This window comes from Fulmarus glacialis, unplaced genomic scaffold, assembly GCF_000690835.1.
Source record: "Fulmarus glacialis isolate BGI_N327 unplaced genomic scaffold, ASM69083v1 scaffold14874, whole genome shotgun sequence".
In the NCBI taxonomy this organism is placed as follows: Eukaryota; Metazoa; Chordata; class Aves; order Procellariiformes; family Procellariidae; genus Fulmarus; species Fulmarus glacialis.
The window spans coordinates 29144-47293 of NW_009206306.1; the positions used below are offsets into that span (position 1 = coordinate 29144).

Below are 18150 nucleotides of genomic sequence, written 5' to 3' on the forward strand. Positions count from 1 at the left end.
AATTGCACGTCACCTCCTCCCAACATACCCTGGCATCAAATGATAGCAGGGTACCAACACTGCTGAAAACCTGTTGTCTTCAAACAATACATTTCAAACTGGCCCATTTTGCCACTGTTGAAACTCAGGAATTTTTTTCCTGCTTCTCAGAAGCTTTTAAGAAAAGCAGACACACTCTGAAACTGCTCAAGTACTTTCTCGTTCACCAGTGCTACAGGGCTGTTAGCAGGCTGTTAATTTACCAGAAGATGCCTCCCATAAGTCTCCTAGAGCTCAATTACTCTTCCTTTAGGACATAAAACCAATCCAAAGCTGACAAAGTAGGAGAGGCCATGCAACCTGAAGTATAGAGCATTTACAGCATACATCAAATAGGGAGGCAGCACTGCTCAGCTTCTGTCATGACTGTATGGCAAAAATATTTGCCCACAAGAATTGTGTCACCAGTCGGGGAGGTTAAAGTAACAGAGACAGCACTCTCCCATGAGAGAGATCTAGGGATACTGAATGTGGTCCTGACCACTGTGAAGAATAGTAACATTTCTGCAGGACCCATTTCTGCAACACATCTTTCCCTCTGCAAATTCTTCACATATGCAAAGAAGCAAACAAGGAAGACAAAGTAAATCTCTCTAAACTAAGCTATTTTTCACGGGGTTTGGAAAATAAAGGAGGGGGTAAGAAAGCAGGAGAGCATTTTGTTCCTTCTATTTTTAAAACCTTGGGAAGCACTTACAAATTATGGCAACAGCGGGATATAGAAGTACCTAGATGGAAAAATAATTCACAAGGTAGTTTTTTGATCTTAATTATGATTTCTGATTCAGAAAACTAGACCACTGGATATAAAGCTCGAGTCTATGTCTGATTCATCATATCCCTGTTCAAAAGTGTAGCCTTCTCAGGGCAAGTCCTGCTCCAAATGGAATCAAAGTGAATTTTGTTACTGATTTTAGGAGCAGGGAGAACATAATTTTGTCTTCTGAATTCAGTTGCAGAGTCTAAAAAGGTGAAGTTAATAACACTGACCCACCTTGGAGATCACAAGACGGAAAAAGAGAAACAAGCCAAGGAAAATTAAGAAGGACTGGATGGTTTAGATGCTAAATTCAATCAAGAATAATTCTGGAAACTTTGTAAATATTTTTACATTTACGCAATTTCAGAACCTAGGCAAGGCAAGATACATAGGGGCAGTTAGAAAAAATAGAGCTTTGCAGTACACAAGCACTACTTCAAGTCTTTCATGTCTCTGCTGTTTTGAATTTTGGCAATAACAATATTACTTCTGCAACTTGAGGTTCTCCGAGTTGGCATTTTATCAACAAAACCCTAGACAAAGACAGATCTTAGTGGCTCTGTTGTTGTAGTATAATAGACATGGATAAAACCTATGCTTAGTAGCTTTGCTGTAAAGAAGTGTCTGGAAGTGTTGACTTTTGCAGGATTGTTCTGTAGAATGCCCATGCACAGGACTTATCTTTAAAATGTCAAGGAATAATAATAAAAAACCCCCACCAAAACCAAATAAAACCACAGCTGCAAAGCCTGAAGCAATTTTAAAAATAGCTCTCTGTCCTATTGTGGGATCAGTTTTCCCTGGAATGGCTTTTATGTTCAAAATATCTTGAAATACTAGTTTCTTGGCAGAATCTACTCAAATATTTTCACTGAACCTTAGATGAGACTTATTGTCTGCATGTCCCTAAGAAGCACTCTCTGGAGGAAGAGGAAAAAAAGCACTGTTAATTATAGTGTGGGGACACACCAAAAATTCCTACTGGCCTACCAAGTGTGAAACAAGTATTGCAGAGTGAATGACTTTTTTTTAAGAATGAACTGAAAGGGGCAAAGAGGTTGATCCCTAGCTATGGCTGGTGCTTCAGTGCAGGTAACTGCAAAGCCTCAGAGTGAGGTTTTGCAACTCTTTTGTGAGTTAGTTAAATGGAGAGAAAGTCCAGACTCCATGAAGCTTTAACCCCAAAGAAAGCAACTAATCTACTGGATCACAACTTTAGCTGACATAAAGCAGAGCAGCTCTACTGGCTTAAAAGAGGATGCGCTGATTTACCTCGCTTGAGGGTTTGGCCAAAAGCTTTTTAAACCTGAAAGACCAATCATTTTATTTGCATTTTACAGCATTGAGTGGGAGAATGGAATGGGAAGGGGTCATGGTTTTCTTTCCTAGAAATAGACAATGTGTTGATAGCAGAAAACAAGGTTTGCAAACTGTATTTTACAGAAAGACAGAACTATATTTACTCTTTGGTGTAATGGAATGTAATCTTACAACAGCTTTTTATATAACCTGAATTGCAGAGAATTCAAGGTACCACTGATTTATAAGATGAAATTTTACCTCTGATTTTAATCAGATTATCAGAATCTCTAAATCAGATTAATCAACACTAACCAAACTTTTATGGAAGATAGAGTGGGGGACAAGAGAAATATTCATCATCTGAGAAGACAGAGGTTAACAAAGCAGATGATTTGTTTAAGGAACTGCAGGAGTATTTTTGAGGTCTCTCATGTTTACTGTGCTGTTATAAAGACAAAGGCTTTGCTCAACAAACACAGTCTCTGCCCAGTACTCCCAATTTCCTTGCTTACCTCTTCATTTACGTTGTACCCAGTGACTGAAAGAACATGGGAAAGTCATACTGGGATAAAAGGACATCAGTGCTTGCATCACTGGAAGGATGCAAAGGACAGGAGGAGAAAAAGATGCCTCTGGTTTTCTGAGTCAAAAAAGGATTGTTATTACCCATTTCAACCATGATGGTTTCACAGAGACACTGACTGATTTCTTGTCCCTCAACTACACGGGCTGGCATTTTGCAGGCTGTAAAACTGTTCAAAGGCTGTTCAAATTTCAACAGATGAACCACAGTAATGGGTGAATCTGTTGTTCTTTTTATATTTATGCAACATCATTCCTTGAGGCCTGAGCAATAACAGGCTCAATGGAACATTATTAGCACAATTAAAATGAAGAATGCAAGTGTAGAGGAAGCAGAGGTCTGTGTAGGTTTAAAACAAGGACCGGGAGAGGCTACAATGACTACCCTCTTAAAAGTCAGATTTAGGAGTCTGATATATAGTAAAAGACAAAGCAAACACATATTCTAAATAATGCTGAGGGAGGGAAAGACAGAAAGCCAACCAGCAATCATTGATGGATCACACTAGGATCACGCTGGGCTACACACCCTTGTCAGCTTACTCTCATGAAAGGAGTAAGAACTAGGAAGAGAGAAATAGAGCTTTTGTTAAACCCAAATTTTTAAGACCAGAGTTTTAATTTGCGAGCAGCCAACACAAAAGAAGAACTGTGGAGGTATTAGGACAGAATTTAGAGCTTAAGAATAATGGAGAAGAAAATTGGAAAATAATTAACACTGGTAGGAAACCATGCCCAGACTAAATTAAGGGAGTTGGAGAAGGAATGACTCCCTAAAAGCAGCAATGCAACGTTTCTAAAATTAATACATGAAAAGGAGCTGCACATTTTATTTAAAAAGAAAATTATTATGTTTAAAAATAGCCCACTGTCAACTTCTCTATAAACTCTTCAGTGAATTGACTTGTGGTTTCTCAGTTATTCCATATTTTTAATGGACTTTGTAGGAGTTTTTAAGAGAAAAACACTAAACGCAGCTCTCTCCCTCTCAGGTACTGTTAAGACTGTTTCTGAATATATAAACAATTCTCAAACAAGTACTCAAGACAAATGCAGGCAGTTCAAAAGCTATTTAGACAAGACTATTTGCTGCTGAAAATCATTTTAGCTCTATTGCAAACTTGAAGTTATACAGCTGACATTTGGCTCCTCGGATATTCCTGCGGCAGTTACTTCTCTGTTATTTGTAGTATACAAGCAGTTGTCTAAAAGCATATGACTTTCTGTTCCCTGAACAGTAACGGAGATTTTACAAATGACAGCAGGGTATAAAGAGGTATCAGCATTCCCCTTGCTCTAATTGCAGCATGTCTTTACTCATCACGGATTAGAAAATGCCAACATGAATGCTCTGATCTTTGTGGGATCCCCAGCTATTTCTCCAGTAAAAGGACCAGGGAATAACTGAAACTAGCATTTAATCTGCTGTGTTGTTTTCTAGCTACAACTTTACTTCTTCTCACCGACCAAAAAATTGTGCTTCTCTGCTAATTTTCTGAAATAATTTATTTCCTAAGTGTACATTCTGTTATGTTCTAGAGTCACGATATTGTAAGGCTTCCACTTTGACAAATGTCTTCAGTGGTGAATTTGGCCTAAGTGATCACCAACTACACCTGATCATTAAGGTTGACTTGCTCAAGTCAGTCACAACAAAGTCTTCCACAAAGCCCTCTTGGCTCTCCTTTGTTCTTCCTGTTCTCTTTTCTTCTTTCATCCCTGAAATTTTGCTGAAATATCTCATTCTCTTTCAGTTCAAGTGTAACCACCAGCATATCATAAGAGGAGATGTCCATGTCCAGGGCACACAAACCAAAGTGTGGAAATGTACCAGTAGAAGGTAGCACTTCTTGCAGTTTGGCCTGCTCTTTCATGTAGGGGTTAGTGACCTTAATGAAATTGAACTGGCATTTCTAATCCCACCAGAGGTATTGAGTGTTAGAAATGCCACTGATCCCCAAAGAGACTTTTCTTAGATGCAAGGATGTATGTAGACATGACCTGCACAAATCAGCATTATGGATGCCCTAGATGACCTGGGCTGAATGCAAACAAGCCAATTGTTCTGAAATGAGTCAGTTCACAATTTATTGCAGAATACAAAGGGTCTAAATCTACTGAAGAGCTTATTTGCAAAAAGGTCATGACACACGTGGCCCTACCTACATAAATGTTAGTAATAAGACTTGAAATTAACTGTAGAAAAACTTCATTATAGAAAATCTTGATATACAACAGCTATAATTTTCTAAAGCACTCTTTCCTGGTGAAAAGTGAGTGCCTCATCTGACTTTAAATACTAAAATATACTGAGGCTAATTTGGGGCTGCCTGTGATAGTCTATGGAAACATACCTTAGAGCTAGGCACAGTGACATGTCCATCATTCGGGCAACACTGATTGGAAAGGAAACTGTAACTATAAAAAATTAAACTCACTGTTTAGAGGCTAAACAGGTTAAATTTATTAAGAAATGCCCTCCCTCCTTAGCTTAGGAAGACATGAGTAATTTATTTACAAGCGGACAAAGGACAATTCAGTTTTTAAATTTTGTACTAGACTGAAGTATATAAAAAACTTGTTTATAACATGAAAAAAGTCAAAAACCACCATAAACCAGGCAAGTGCAAGCATTGCAGAACTGCAATGCTAACACTTTGTAATACTGGGCAGTATCTGTCTAAACTGCCTACTGAACTAGTTTGTCTGGACTACAAAGCTAGCATGTGGAGCAGAGCAGATAATTTTCTTCCAGTGTAATGGATTCAAGTGTCCATGATGGTTAAACAAATTTTAATAAAGAAAGTCAGAAATATTAGCCAAGTAAGGCAATACATCTATGCACAATAAATAGCATAGAATGATAACATTAGTTTAAAGTTGTACACTAAGTTTTCTATAACTATATAGGGGATACGTAATTACACCCAATCTTCACCATTAGAGATGGAAAATGCTGTGGCACTTCCTACAAGGTTCTTCATTTAAAGCACAGTTATTTTACCAGAAAAAACAAAATTCAGAACAGCTTTTCCAACTTTTGTAGGAATGACACGAAGTTCAAAGCATCAGGGTGCCTCATTTCAAAGATACATCAGAAAAAGGAGACTACAACTTCCATATAAAATTCAGACATTTCAAACATGGCCAGGAAACGCTTTCTCCCCTTAAAGGTATGGATCATAATCTTGTGGAACGGCCCTTCCTGGACAGGTTGTTCCCATGGAAAGCAGGCATCCTTACAAATATACAGAGAGATGCCAAACATGTTAAACAATAGCTCCAAATTCAAGACATTGATTGTGGTTTCCCTTGCTAGAAACCCAAATTGCTTCCCATACTGCTGCCACAAAGTTTTGTTTTTCAGGATCCCAAAACAAAACTCTGTATTGCTTTGTCCTTCTCTCTGACTCTCCTTGTGTTTCCTCTTTCCTCTTTGAGTTTTATTAGTTCTTTTCATCCCTCAGAAATATTTTGTTCCTTTAGTACCCTACTGTTTTGTGCAAATAGGACGGAAATCTTGTCTTCTTCAGGCGGGAATTTCAACTTGAGGGTAAACATAACTAATTGTTCCAAGGGAGCAAGCTCTTTTCATGGCAAACATACCTGAGCTGAATTTCATATTGGCCTGCATGACGAGACTGCACATTCCTCAAGATCAGTGTGAAGATGTCTTCATTTTGTAGGATTTCACATGCTGTTCCTGGCATTATTTCTTGCCCATCTTTAAACCAGTGAACAGGAGGGAAAGGACCTCCACCAATGGCACAGGATATAAGGACATTTTGCCCAGGAGCTGCTGTCACTGATCTTGGTTTGCTAATGAACCAGGGCTGAATACCATCCTGAGGTTCTGTAGTTTACAAACACAGTTTACAAATCAGGAGAAAATGCCAAGTTTCAATGTAACTAATAAGCTAACTAATTTCAGGGAAAGCAATCACAGACAAGCAAAGTTATTTTGAACATGCAGGGTATAAGTTTTTAATCTGAAAATAAGTCAGGCTTTAATTTTGGAAGTAACTTGCGTTGGTACTAAAATTAATCATTTACTTGGCACTTTACTGGCTCGATCCAGGCTTATATTAAGAGGAAAACGAAGAGACTTTAAAGCTGCCCTAAAAGGAATCTTGAAGATTTGTCCTTAGAGAATATGGGTAGGAATAGCTTTAAGGGCAAGTGACAGTACTATGACTGCTGTGCAGTTGAGAGCTCATGTAATAAATCATCACTAACAATTGTATAAAATTGCATTTAATATAGAAGACTGACCCCGAGGCTAGATCTCAGGGGAGCTTAGAGACTAGAGGAGGGTCTGAATTCAGAGCAGACAGTGACAACAGACTACAGACCCACCCCTGGAGGCACAGCTCTCTGAAATCCTGGGGTTAAGATCCTTTACGTTAAAAATAATAAAAGTCTCCCATTGATTTCCAATAATTCTCAGTAATGACTATGGGAAAATGTTGTTATACAGTAAGATTAGATGAAGTCCCCTGTCATGAAAGTAGTGAATGCCCAATCACAGAAAGTTTGTAGGTACTTCAGTGTTTACTGGGGGATTTACATCATATGTGGAGATTCAAAGCCAAATTTTTTGCAGCTAGTTCTCAAATTGCAGAAATCATGTGTTCCTCACCTGCTACCACTGCAATGCTAATATTAAAGCCAGGATACCTGGCTCCTAGGCAGCTTTTTCAAATACTCAGGACTTTAATTAGAAAGAAAAACATCATTAAATGGTTTACATTAAGTCCATAGCTAAGTAAGCCTTATAGTTATAATCTGAAGCTGCATTTAGCAGAAGTTTTGCACTGTCCCTAGGAATAGGACTCAGGAATGCATTTTTGAAATAGTAACATAATGTTCCAGAGTGAAAAGATTTTTTTAAGTTGCTTCTGCTCAATATCCTTTTTAATTCAGATGCAGAGACTGAGAACTTCTAGCATCCTTCACAACAGACCTTATAAACTCATGTACTTTAAATAGACACTCCTCCAGCACATTAGAATTATTTTCTTTTAGCATTTCCTAAGGTAGAGAAGAACTTTATACCTTGTACTGTCAATGTAGCCTGGGTTTGAGTTTCTCCTAATTCATTCCAGGCTTCACAGGTGTATTTGCCTGTGTCTTCAGGAAATACTTCCTGGATGTACAGACTGTACTCATTGCCTTTCTTCTCAAAGTGGAAATCTTCTGTCTCTTGGATTTCTTTCCCATTGTGCAGCCAGATAATTTCAGGAGGTGGGTTAGCTGAAAAATAGGAAACAACAAAAATCAGAGACACACACACAAAATCACCAGATATTGATTAAGAAAATGAACAAGGTTGGTTGTTTTCTGCCACCTGATTCTGCAATTTCATCTTAAAACCATCCAGGAATTTCAATAATTCTGTCGATGCTATTTAATGTGGAGTAGTTCTAAGTCTGTCTTATTACAGTTAAAATACAAATTAATAAGGGAAGTATGTATACAACAGAGAGGGAGAATGAGTTCTAGATCCCATGAAGGTGGTTATCAAGCGTTTCTATTACCAAAGTTCATACCAGGACTGCTTTTTTCTGTAGCACTAATCTTACCCCAGCTGACGGGAATTCAATCTTGTTTGGTTCACAACAAAAGCTATTACACGTCCACTAAGACTTAGTTTTAGTTCAACAGCAGGACCCAGTAATAACCTTATTATTATTATTATTCCAATAAAGAAACACTTGTACAGGTCTGAACACATTAACACTGGACAATGTTCATCCACCCTGAAGATCGGATTAGACAAACCTAGATTTACTTTTAAAAAATTTGTTCCTTGAAATATTATTTCCAAATGCAAAGACACCTGCTAAAAGAAAAGGACAGTGGAAAAAAGCACATACTTTGCAGCAGGACTTAAAATTTTAAAATAATACTGTTCTATAGCTACGCACCTGATACCTCCACAGTCATTATCACTTGACTTCCATCCATTACTTTGAGGTCAGTCAGGCCTTTAAGGAAGACGGGTGCAAAAGTCTTGTTTAACTTGGCAGCCTGTGCACTTTCTGCCTTCTTGCTGCTCTTCTTTTCTGTGAAGCCAAGAAGAGAACAAAAGGAGTCTCTTACTGGAATTTTCATGACAAATTTTAACTGACCTTAGGTTCAAACTAACTTTGAGTCAGTGGTCTTGTTTCAGCTCTCAGAAGGCAAAAATCACTGAAACCACCCAATATAGCTGTTTCACCTTGCCAGTAGTCCAAGCAGAAAGGCAAGAAATGGGAATGGAACCGTCCTTCCTCCAGGGATCCTCTTAAATCATTGTTAACAGATATCATAGAGTATCACACAGAAATTTACAGTCGTTTTCCCCAAGTACACATGCTCAGGTGCAAAAAAAACCCCCAACAACTTGTAACCAACAATTCAATGCCTTTAATCACTGCCAAATTCACATAAAAATCTTAAGATATGTTACAAATTGCTATTCTCATGATTGATGCGTTAAAAATGTAAACTTACAGGGTGTTGGGTGGACTTGATGATCTTAGAGGGTTTTTCCAACCTTGATGATTCTATGATTCTATGATTCTATGAATATAGGATTCGCCACCCTGTATGAAACTACAAACTCTTTAGATTGGTAGACAGTCAATATCAAATGGGTTTGAGTTCACCATACTCCTCTCCTGTATTACACTTAGCCAACTGACTGATGATGGGAAGGATTGAAACCTGAGGTTATCAACATATATCACAAAACAAACTGCTGGATTAGGGCGCTTTTTTTTTTTTTTGAGGCTGTACAATCAAACAATGAGTGCTGGAGTTAAATTAATCACTCTTAAAAATAAAATCTATCTGTGATAGATATGTAATTTCCAGTATCCACAGTGGTCTCCTCTGTCTAGGATTCAGAGGCTATGAAGCAAGATCATTTAACTGTGACCTATATGGTACACTAGACGAGGAAAGATACTTCTGCTCTAAAAACCTGAGCAAAGGCACTTCTGAAGCCAAAGTAGTGATCATGACCAAATGTAAGAAGTCATAAATATTTATCGGTCACTTGGATACACTTTTTGTTTTGTTTAGCTTGAGTTCAGACCTCTTACGTCTTGCCTTTAAAATGCCAACCCTACTTTCTGTCCACACATTAGCTTCATTTTGCTTATTCCTACCTTCAAGATTTTCAAAGGTGTATCAAGATCATCCAAAATAGTATTACAGCAACACAAAGTACCAGGCTGGGAAAAAAACACCATTCATAAAAGGATGGTAATTAGAAAAACTGAAAGCACCTCACTGGGCAAGTCCACTGAACCTCCTGGAGGCAAAAAGTTAAGCTTGTCCCAGGGTTATTTGAGCTCAGTGTAAATTTGGAAGCTGCCTGGAGAGGAAGTTTTTTCCTCTTCTCTAGCAAAGCTTTTTCTAGCCAAAATCTTGTCTCACTGGCTTATGTTGTAGGTCTTTTCTTGGCACTGAACAGTGAGACATTGATGCATGTGAGAATGGAAATATGGGACCTGACTGAGACCCACTCAGCTCGGTGTTATGGGCTTACTACTTTGAAATGCCTGATACACTGTCAGGCTACGTTGATCTTAGGGCTTCTTATAGCACCTGCTTCTAAGTGACTAATGCTGTACAGAAAATAGCCATGAAGTTGGGTCAAACAATAATAAACTGCTGTGGTTCACCATATTCCTCTGTTTTGTACTGATTACTCAGGGAAACAGCTTCAAACAACTGCTGTACTAAGCAGTATCAGCACATGCTCCTTCACTACTCTAATGCCTTGCAGAAAATCCCTTTGTCCCTCAAACTGCAACAGACCTGGGAGGGAAAGCAGAAATCCATATAATGGGAAAAAGGAGGAAAAGGAAAAAACAAGAAAGTAATAAGACAAGAAAGAGGCATAGAAAAAAAAAGAGATAAAAGGACACTTAAATGATCATGTTTCTGTTATCCCTTTTATTGAAATAATTCATAACATTGCAAATCAAGAAGGCAGATATGCAATAAAAGGAGAGCAGGGAAAGGAAAATAAAAGCAGAGGTGTGGTTCTAGACCAACAAACATTTGGGGTATGATCAGAGAAGTTCAAGCCTTCAGAGGAGGACAGATAACAAAAGAAGAGCTGAAACAGCTCCCACAAGAGAGTTAACAGTGACCAGGAAACAAATTTGCTAGTAGTGGCTCTAACAGCAATTCTCCCAGAACAGACGAGCTGCCTCCAGCAGAGCCCTGGTACAAACAGCATTAAGTACTAGCAGCACTCACATTCCTCGCAACTCGCTCTTTGCTTTATTAGACTGATGTGCCTGTTCCACGTAGTCTAAATAAATGGATTTCTGTAATCAAGGAAGACAATACAGTGTAACAGCCTCAGCTTATTAAAAAGAAATGGGTGAGCAACTACAGAAGGAATAGAGCAAAATCATTTCCCAAAAGGAATTTTTCAGCAATGCTAACTCCTCAAAAATATGTGCTGCAGAAATGAAAGTTTCACGTACTGGAACAAAACCACCTTCTTGCAAAGAGCTGCATAAACATTAAAAGGAAGCAAGCAAATAATTCATGTAATTGCATATATGAATCACAAACCCAACAGATTACAAAAAAGTCAGGCCTCCGTTTCTAAAGTTATCTCAGGCAAATGTATCCTATGCTGGTGAGGAGACCTACTGATATGAGTGACATTAAGAAGATTTACTGGGGGTTCAGACCTCTAAAAGAGTGACCCACAGGATTAAAGGATGAAGAACAACTTGCCATTGTTACTGATCAGTGCTCATTATCTGTAAGTGAAGCTGTCAAATTGAAATTAAGGGGGCCAAAACCTGCCTCACCATCACACAAATCTTAAAAATAGCATTTACACTGAACTTAAGCACTGCATAGGTTTATGCTGATCTCTTGTATGAAGACCAGTTCTGTGCTTAAACACAAAATTATGATGGTAAGTATCAAAAAACAGAAGTGTATGGTAGATGAGTAGTAAAAAACTTAAAGGTACAGCTTCAACAGTGCAAGAAAAGTTACTGGAGAGACTAAAGAGTTATTTCATTAGGGCAAACTGAATGTAATCATTAAGAGGACATTAAGATGGATTAGTAAGTCTGAAATATTGAAAACTTGAGGATTACTCCAGGGACAGAAACAAAGGCAACTTTTAACCTTCCTGAAGACATTCCTATCCAATATTCCTATATACCAATACACATACACTTCAATTTAGTCCCTGAAGTATTACCTGATTTCTCAATACCTATTACAAAGCAGGAGTAAAAATGTCTCCCTTTCTATTGCTGATGTTCTTTGGAGCACGGGGGCATTTCTTTACCAAAAGATATGAAATCTGCTGTATGTAAGAGCTCAAAAATTAGAAGCTATCATGGCTAAGGCAACCAGTATTCCTTTTGAAACGTGTGACATCCATTAGAAGCTAGCATGGCTAAGGCAACCAGTATTTAAGGCGACCAGTATTCCTTTTCAAATGTGTGACATCCAGGATACAGTAAATATATGGCTAAAAAGACAGACTCTATGGCAACTTGAACAGGCTTTCTTCAAAACACAAGCATTCTCCCCTACTTTTAAAATAATTTTTTAGTGGGGATCTCTAATCTAATGCTACTGTTGTTCAGTAGTATATGTTCATCAGTAGCATATGTTTATTGTACCAACAACTTAAGCAGAATATCAGAATATCACAAAAATTGTCTAATGTTTCTTGACTAGGTAGCAACAATTAAAAAGACTTAAGTTCTAATCCATAAACACTATTTGTTCATTAAGAAATCATAGGGGCTCATTTCATGTAACATTTCTTCTTTACTTAAAATTTGATATTGTAGACTTCTAGACTTAGAAAAAAATTAAACTGACCTACTGACAACTTTAGTTTCTCGCAGATGTTTTACACAAGACAACAGAGCCAGTTTTAGATACATTATTTAGTTTTATTTAGCCTTAGTCTAAAATCATTGCATTTTCTCAGAAGGGACTGATACAATCATACAGAGGCCAAATTACAAAGCCTGAACGCTAACTATTTTCAAATTCTTCTGAAACTGAATGCTTTTAGTTGTTTATTTATTACATAGCACCATGCAGTGACTCAGTGCTCCTCTGATGAAGGCTTTAACATTTCACAATTTTACCATGAGATAGCAGTGCTGTACATATTCACAGCTTATTTTAATATACCTAAGGGCTTCTTCAATTTTAGCCTTTACAGCACTTGTTTGGAAAAAACAGCAGTCAATTTGATTTTAGAGGGTACTTGGGAAAAGAGGGGACACTGCTCATTCAAGATTAAGCAAATAACTCCTGTTCCCATTTATGGTGAAAAGATACTGTGTGATTCTACTTCCTTTTGGAAACACTTGGCGAATTATTTTGCCAGGAAAGTAGTACAAGGAAAACCATACACAAAAACCAGGCACTGTTTGCAAAAGGGTAACTTCAGAAAGTTTAACAACGGTAGAAGTTCACATTCCCTTGCCACAGCTGGGTGCTAACTAGTCCCATACATCAGGAACAAAATCTACACCAGAAAAATGGGGGGCAAGGAGATAAGAAAAACAGGACACAAATAAGCAAGCTGCACACAACAAAAGGCCAGTATCAGGGCTTGCTTTCCCTCATTCCTCCAAAGCCCCTTTCACCACATGAACTCTTCTGGGGTTCAAAATTCATATGCTCTTCAATGACAGCTGCCTTCAGAGCCCAAAGCAGGGGGAAGGAAGAGGAAGAAGAAAGCACAGGTACAGCTCCCAGCTCAGATACTGCAAGTCACTATACTTCCGGTTGAAACAACCACGTTTGTGACACTCCAGGGTATTTTTGCTGCCAAAACTACATACAATAAAAATATGACACATCTGGCACCAGAAAGGAAATCTGGAACCTAAGGAAAATTTTGTCTGACATTAGCATAAGAGCATGACTTTGTTATATACCTACACATCCTCAAGCTTAATCAACTGGATGTGAAAAAGAGGAGATCCGATCTCTTCCTATTATGTTAATGCGCTCTAATCGCCTATAGCCATTTAACATCTCCCTCACCACTCTTACTTCTTATTACTTTCAAGTAGGAGTAGGTTCACCTCTAAGAATGAGAAGAAGGAATATAAGAGTTAACACACAGCAGTACTGCCATAGTGACTAAAAAAATTCTACCCTAGGCAGTTAATTTTCTCCCTCCCTTTCCTTTCCCCAACCAACTTCTGCTGCTGCAGTGAGTTCTCCCCAAGTGGATCATGTCAAAGCAATTCATGAGAACACCAGAAAGCACTACATAGGGTGGGCTTGATAAAACACAGGTACATTTCAATAACTTGTTTTCAGACTGTGCAACTAGTTTATTTTACAGTAGCTTATAAAAGCTGCCACAATTTTTTAACCACAGCTGTTGGTTTCGTGCAGGTCAAATCATGCAAGATAATACAGAAGATACCATGATTTTTTCAAAGGCTGCTTATAGAGCACTGAATTCTCAAAGGCTCTTATAAAATTACGAGATCAAGAAGTTTAACAATTTTTGCACAGAGCTGTGGTATAATACATAAGCCCAGCTGGGGCATTCTCTGGTGAGCAGTGGTCTCTCTGTCATTTCAACAGGCTTTTGATAAGGCATTACACAGTGTGATAGATTTAAAAGTCCACCAAAATGATCACACTTACATGGTTGCTGTGGTTTTTGCCTTTTCTCAGGCTTTAATATGCATGAATGTTGGGAAACAGCAAGTAATAAGATGCACAGCTCAGTGGGAAACACGGCCTGGGAGACCAGAAATAGTAAGCGAAGCATTTAAAGGATACCTTATATACCCACATATGTTTTCTACAAAGCAAAAGTAATATAGGCTTTTCCCACAGCGTTGCCTTACCCCTAAGGGTTCATTTTTTTATTAGAAAGACATTCTAATAAGCATCCAAATCTATGTTTAAAAAAGCCACTTAGTGCATTAAATCCACAGAGATTAAGGAGAATTTAAACTCCTCCAGTTTCTTACAAAAATACAGATTCTCAGCGTATTTGGATGGCAACGGGAAAAGATATATATTGCCTCTGATACATAACTATTTCTATTAATCTCTTATTCTGTTTCCCTGTGTTTGTGTAATCAATAATAAGTTAACCCATCTACAGATACCATATCAAACATCTATTTATTTATCTAACATTTATCTATTAACCTGTATTAATAGAAATTTAAGTTGATAAAAAATGTTTTCCTATTATTTGACTTTTCTCAATTTAGGATTTAAAGAGTCCTTACATAAATTTAACCTCCACATATCTGCAGACTGGAAATTATTGCAACAGGAGTCTTAATGTTAGCTGTGGGGCTAAGCCAAAATACACTTGAATTTTTTAAAACCTAGACCTGGATCAGAATTTGGTGCTTGAACACAACTGTAAACATCTTTATATTGATAAGCAAGGGTGAATTATTGTGTTGAAGGTGTATATGTAAAAGAAAAAGTGGAAAATTCATGCTGCACTGAACAGTTAACCTAATACAAATCAATTGTACAGTACATACGTACCAGTTTAACTGCAAGTATGCAACCAACTATTTACTTTCTAAGATAAAAGAGACAGATCAATCTATACACTCAGAGAGAAGGAAGAAAAGAATCAATAACTGCACTGTGGCATTTCCATTCCCAGATTTGCTGTTGAAGAAGAAGAAAATCCAGATCAGATACAAACTTTAAGAAGGTTTGCAAAGACTGGACCTGGGTTTTACCTGGCCTGTAGTCTAAACATTTTATGGACATCATCTATTCTAGTAAATTTTCTTGTTCATTTGCCTACCCAGATGTACTGAAGATTTTTAATGTGAGCTGCAGAATGCTGACATCTCCTGTTGAAATATCAGGACTTCATCATGCTCAACACTGCGCAGAATCACACGTTAATTGTGTTTGGAAGAGACCTCTGGAGATCGTCTAGTCCAGCCCCCAGCTCAAGCAGGGTCAGCTACAGCACTGCACATATACACCTTCAATGCAATAACTCAGCTGCACAAAGTCAGGGTTACAACTGGTTACAAGTCAAGGACACGCAAAGAATAGAGTTTTCTGCCTTATGTTCAGAACACTGCAAACAACTTGCAGTGTTTAGTCTTATAAGAGATTTAATTATACTCGAGGAATCTGTTTGCCAGAATCATGTGGTTAACTGCCAAATAATGCCTAGTCTGAGCTGCGCGAAAGGACTGCCTCAGCAACATTTACCATTTATGGTGTTTAAATATCATTTTGGCTCAGAGGCTAATAAGTCAACTGAGCTGAGGAGAATGCTTAACTCAAAAAGCTCTCTGTGTGAGCAAGATCAGAGAGAGAAGCAGCAGATTCCACTAAAATCTCTCAAAGCAAGACTCAGGTTCACACACAGATCTTGATCTTGAAAAGAGTTTCACCTCTTCAAATATTTTCGATGTAAATAAATCCAGCTGTTACCAGATCTCACGTTAACAATGCTATCAACTCAAAAAATAACAGATTTTATAAGGCAGAAAATTGTTATTAGGACACTCATCTCATCTGTCTTTCTTCCTGTAAAGTATTTTTCTGTCTCAGGCCTGAAGGGATATGGTCAAAATATTTTCTGCAAGTTTTCCAAGAGTTCCAAGCTTGATTTATACTGGCATAAAAAAATATGAGACCTCTATGTTCTTGAGACATGTAGGGATATTTCTGCTTTATTAAAGATCTCAGGTTGGTATGCTGTTTTGCAAACTTAGGTCATGAGAACTAGATGTTTAATGACCTAGTGGTGTTCTTTACACATCTACCTCCCATCATTTATTTCTGCAGTTATAATCTGTTTTTGTAAATGAAAGGTGAGATTTAAATATCCTTGGGAGATCCTTTCACTGAAGAGCCGGGCCAAGTTATAGTCTGGATGTTGTGCCTTGCATTCTCTTGCATTACAGAGAAACTGTTAACCCAAGATTGACAATGGCCTAAGCCTAGACTAGTCAGGGTGGTTAGGGATATACAAAGGAGGCCCAGTTCCATATTATCTAGTCTGGCAATCTATTTATTTTACTGCAGGCTAGACTTCCAGCCCTATCCTGCAGCTCCATGTATGCTCCTTCTTTCCCAAGTCTTTCCTTTTCTATGGAATATCACCAGGTCATCAGCATTTTAATCTCTGTTTTGTCTACTCAGTTTGTTCTGCAACCCCCAGCATTTGAAAGAGATGCCACCCCAGAAATCGCACGATCAAAAGGCTGACTACACCAGTAAGAATCATGATTTGGGAGAAACAGTCAAAATAGAATAGAATAGACTATTCCAGTTGGAAGTGACCTACAACGATCATCTAGTCCAACTGCCTGACCAATTCAGGGCTGACCAAAAGTTAAAGCATGTTGTTAAGGGCATTGTCCAAATGCTTCTTAAACACTGACAGGCTTGGGGCACCTCTCTAGGAAGCCTGTTCCAGTGTTCGACCACGCTCTTGGTAAAGAAATTATTCCCAATGTCCAGCCTAAACCTCCCCTGGTGCAGCTTTGAACCATTCCCACGTGTCCTGTCACTGGATCCCAGGGAGAAGAGATCAGCACCTCCCTCTCCACTTCCCCTCCTCAGGAAAAATCTCAATTTAGAGTGCAGGGGACAGAGATATAAAGTAGCCAGCTGAGTTCACAGCAGATCACTTGCAGTCAGCAGACCGAATTCCTCAGTGACAGTCTCACTGGAAGCTTTTGCAACCGAAGTGGTGTTTGCTTTTGCCGTCAAAACTGTCTGCCTTATTAATGACTAATACTGTTTGCAAGTTATTTACATTAAGTAATTGTTCTTTTGTCACTGCCACAGACAGCAACTCCATGGAAGGACTAAGAGCACGTATACCTACCAAATGCATTTATAAGGCAGCTCAGCTGGCCCACTGATAACAAATTCCCCAGCGTTAGATACTAATCTGACATGGAGAACTGCAGAAAAGGCGCTTCATATATGCTAGATCAAGCCAGGTTAGCTCCACAATGAAAATGTGCATACTGCTGAGGCAGAATTTCACCTTCATATGTACAGTCTCATTTTTTTGTGTGGCTGCCCAGGCAGAATTTAACTTAATTACAGTGTATCATGATGTATAGAGATACCACTTCCATTAGAAAAAAAAAATGGGCTGTGCATGAGTTGAAATGCAACGGAAGCACAATAGGAACAGGCAGCCACATAAAGCGCAAGTGTCCCCGAGGATGCCACTGATATAAAGAGTTACAGCCCCTTCAGCCCTTCCTCCTCTGGCAAATCCACCCTGGCAACAGAATAGTTACCTGTGGTAATATTAAAATAGTTCTGCTTACTCTGTTGAGTGAATAGTCAAAAGGATACTGTACTAAGAATGCTTTAAGGAACCCCTCAAATAAGACAAATAAGACTCAGCTTGAGAGCAAGGAAACATTTGAAGTTAGATTAATATAAAGGAAAAAAAAAAAAGAAAAAATATAGCTATA

At 38.3% G+C, this 18150-nt stretch overlaps 1 protein-coding gene across 1 annotated transcript in view; it reads right to left on the minus strand.

Annotated features, from left to right (window-relative positions):
* LOC104075263 (myosin light chain kinase, smooth muscle) overlaps positions 1-18150 on the minus strand; it is a 95555-nt gene that overhangs the window by 16627 nt on the left and 60778 nt on the right. The window contains exons 11-13 of the mRNA XM_009575705.1: positions 8611-8748; positions 7739-7936; positions 6290-6536 (exon numbers count right to left, since the gene is read on the minus strand). Of these exons, the coding sequence (XP_009574000.1) occupies positions 6290-6536; positions 7739-7936; positions 8611-8748 (583 nt within the window). The remainder of the gene's footprint in view (positions 1-6289; positions 6537-7738; positions 7937-8610; positions 8749-18150) is intronic.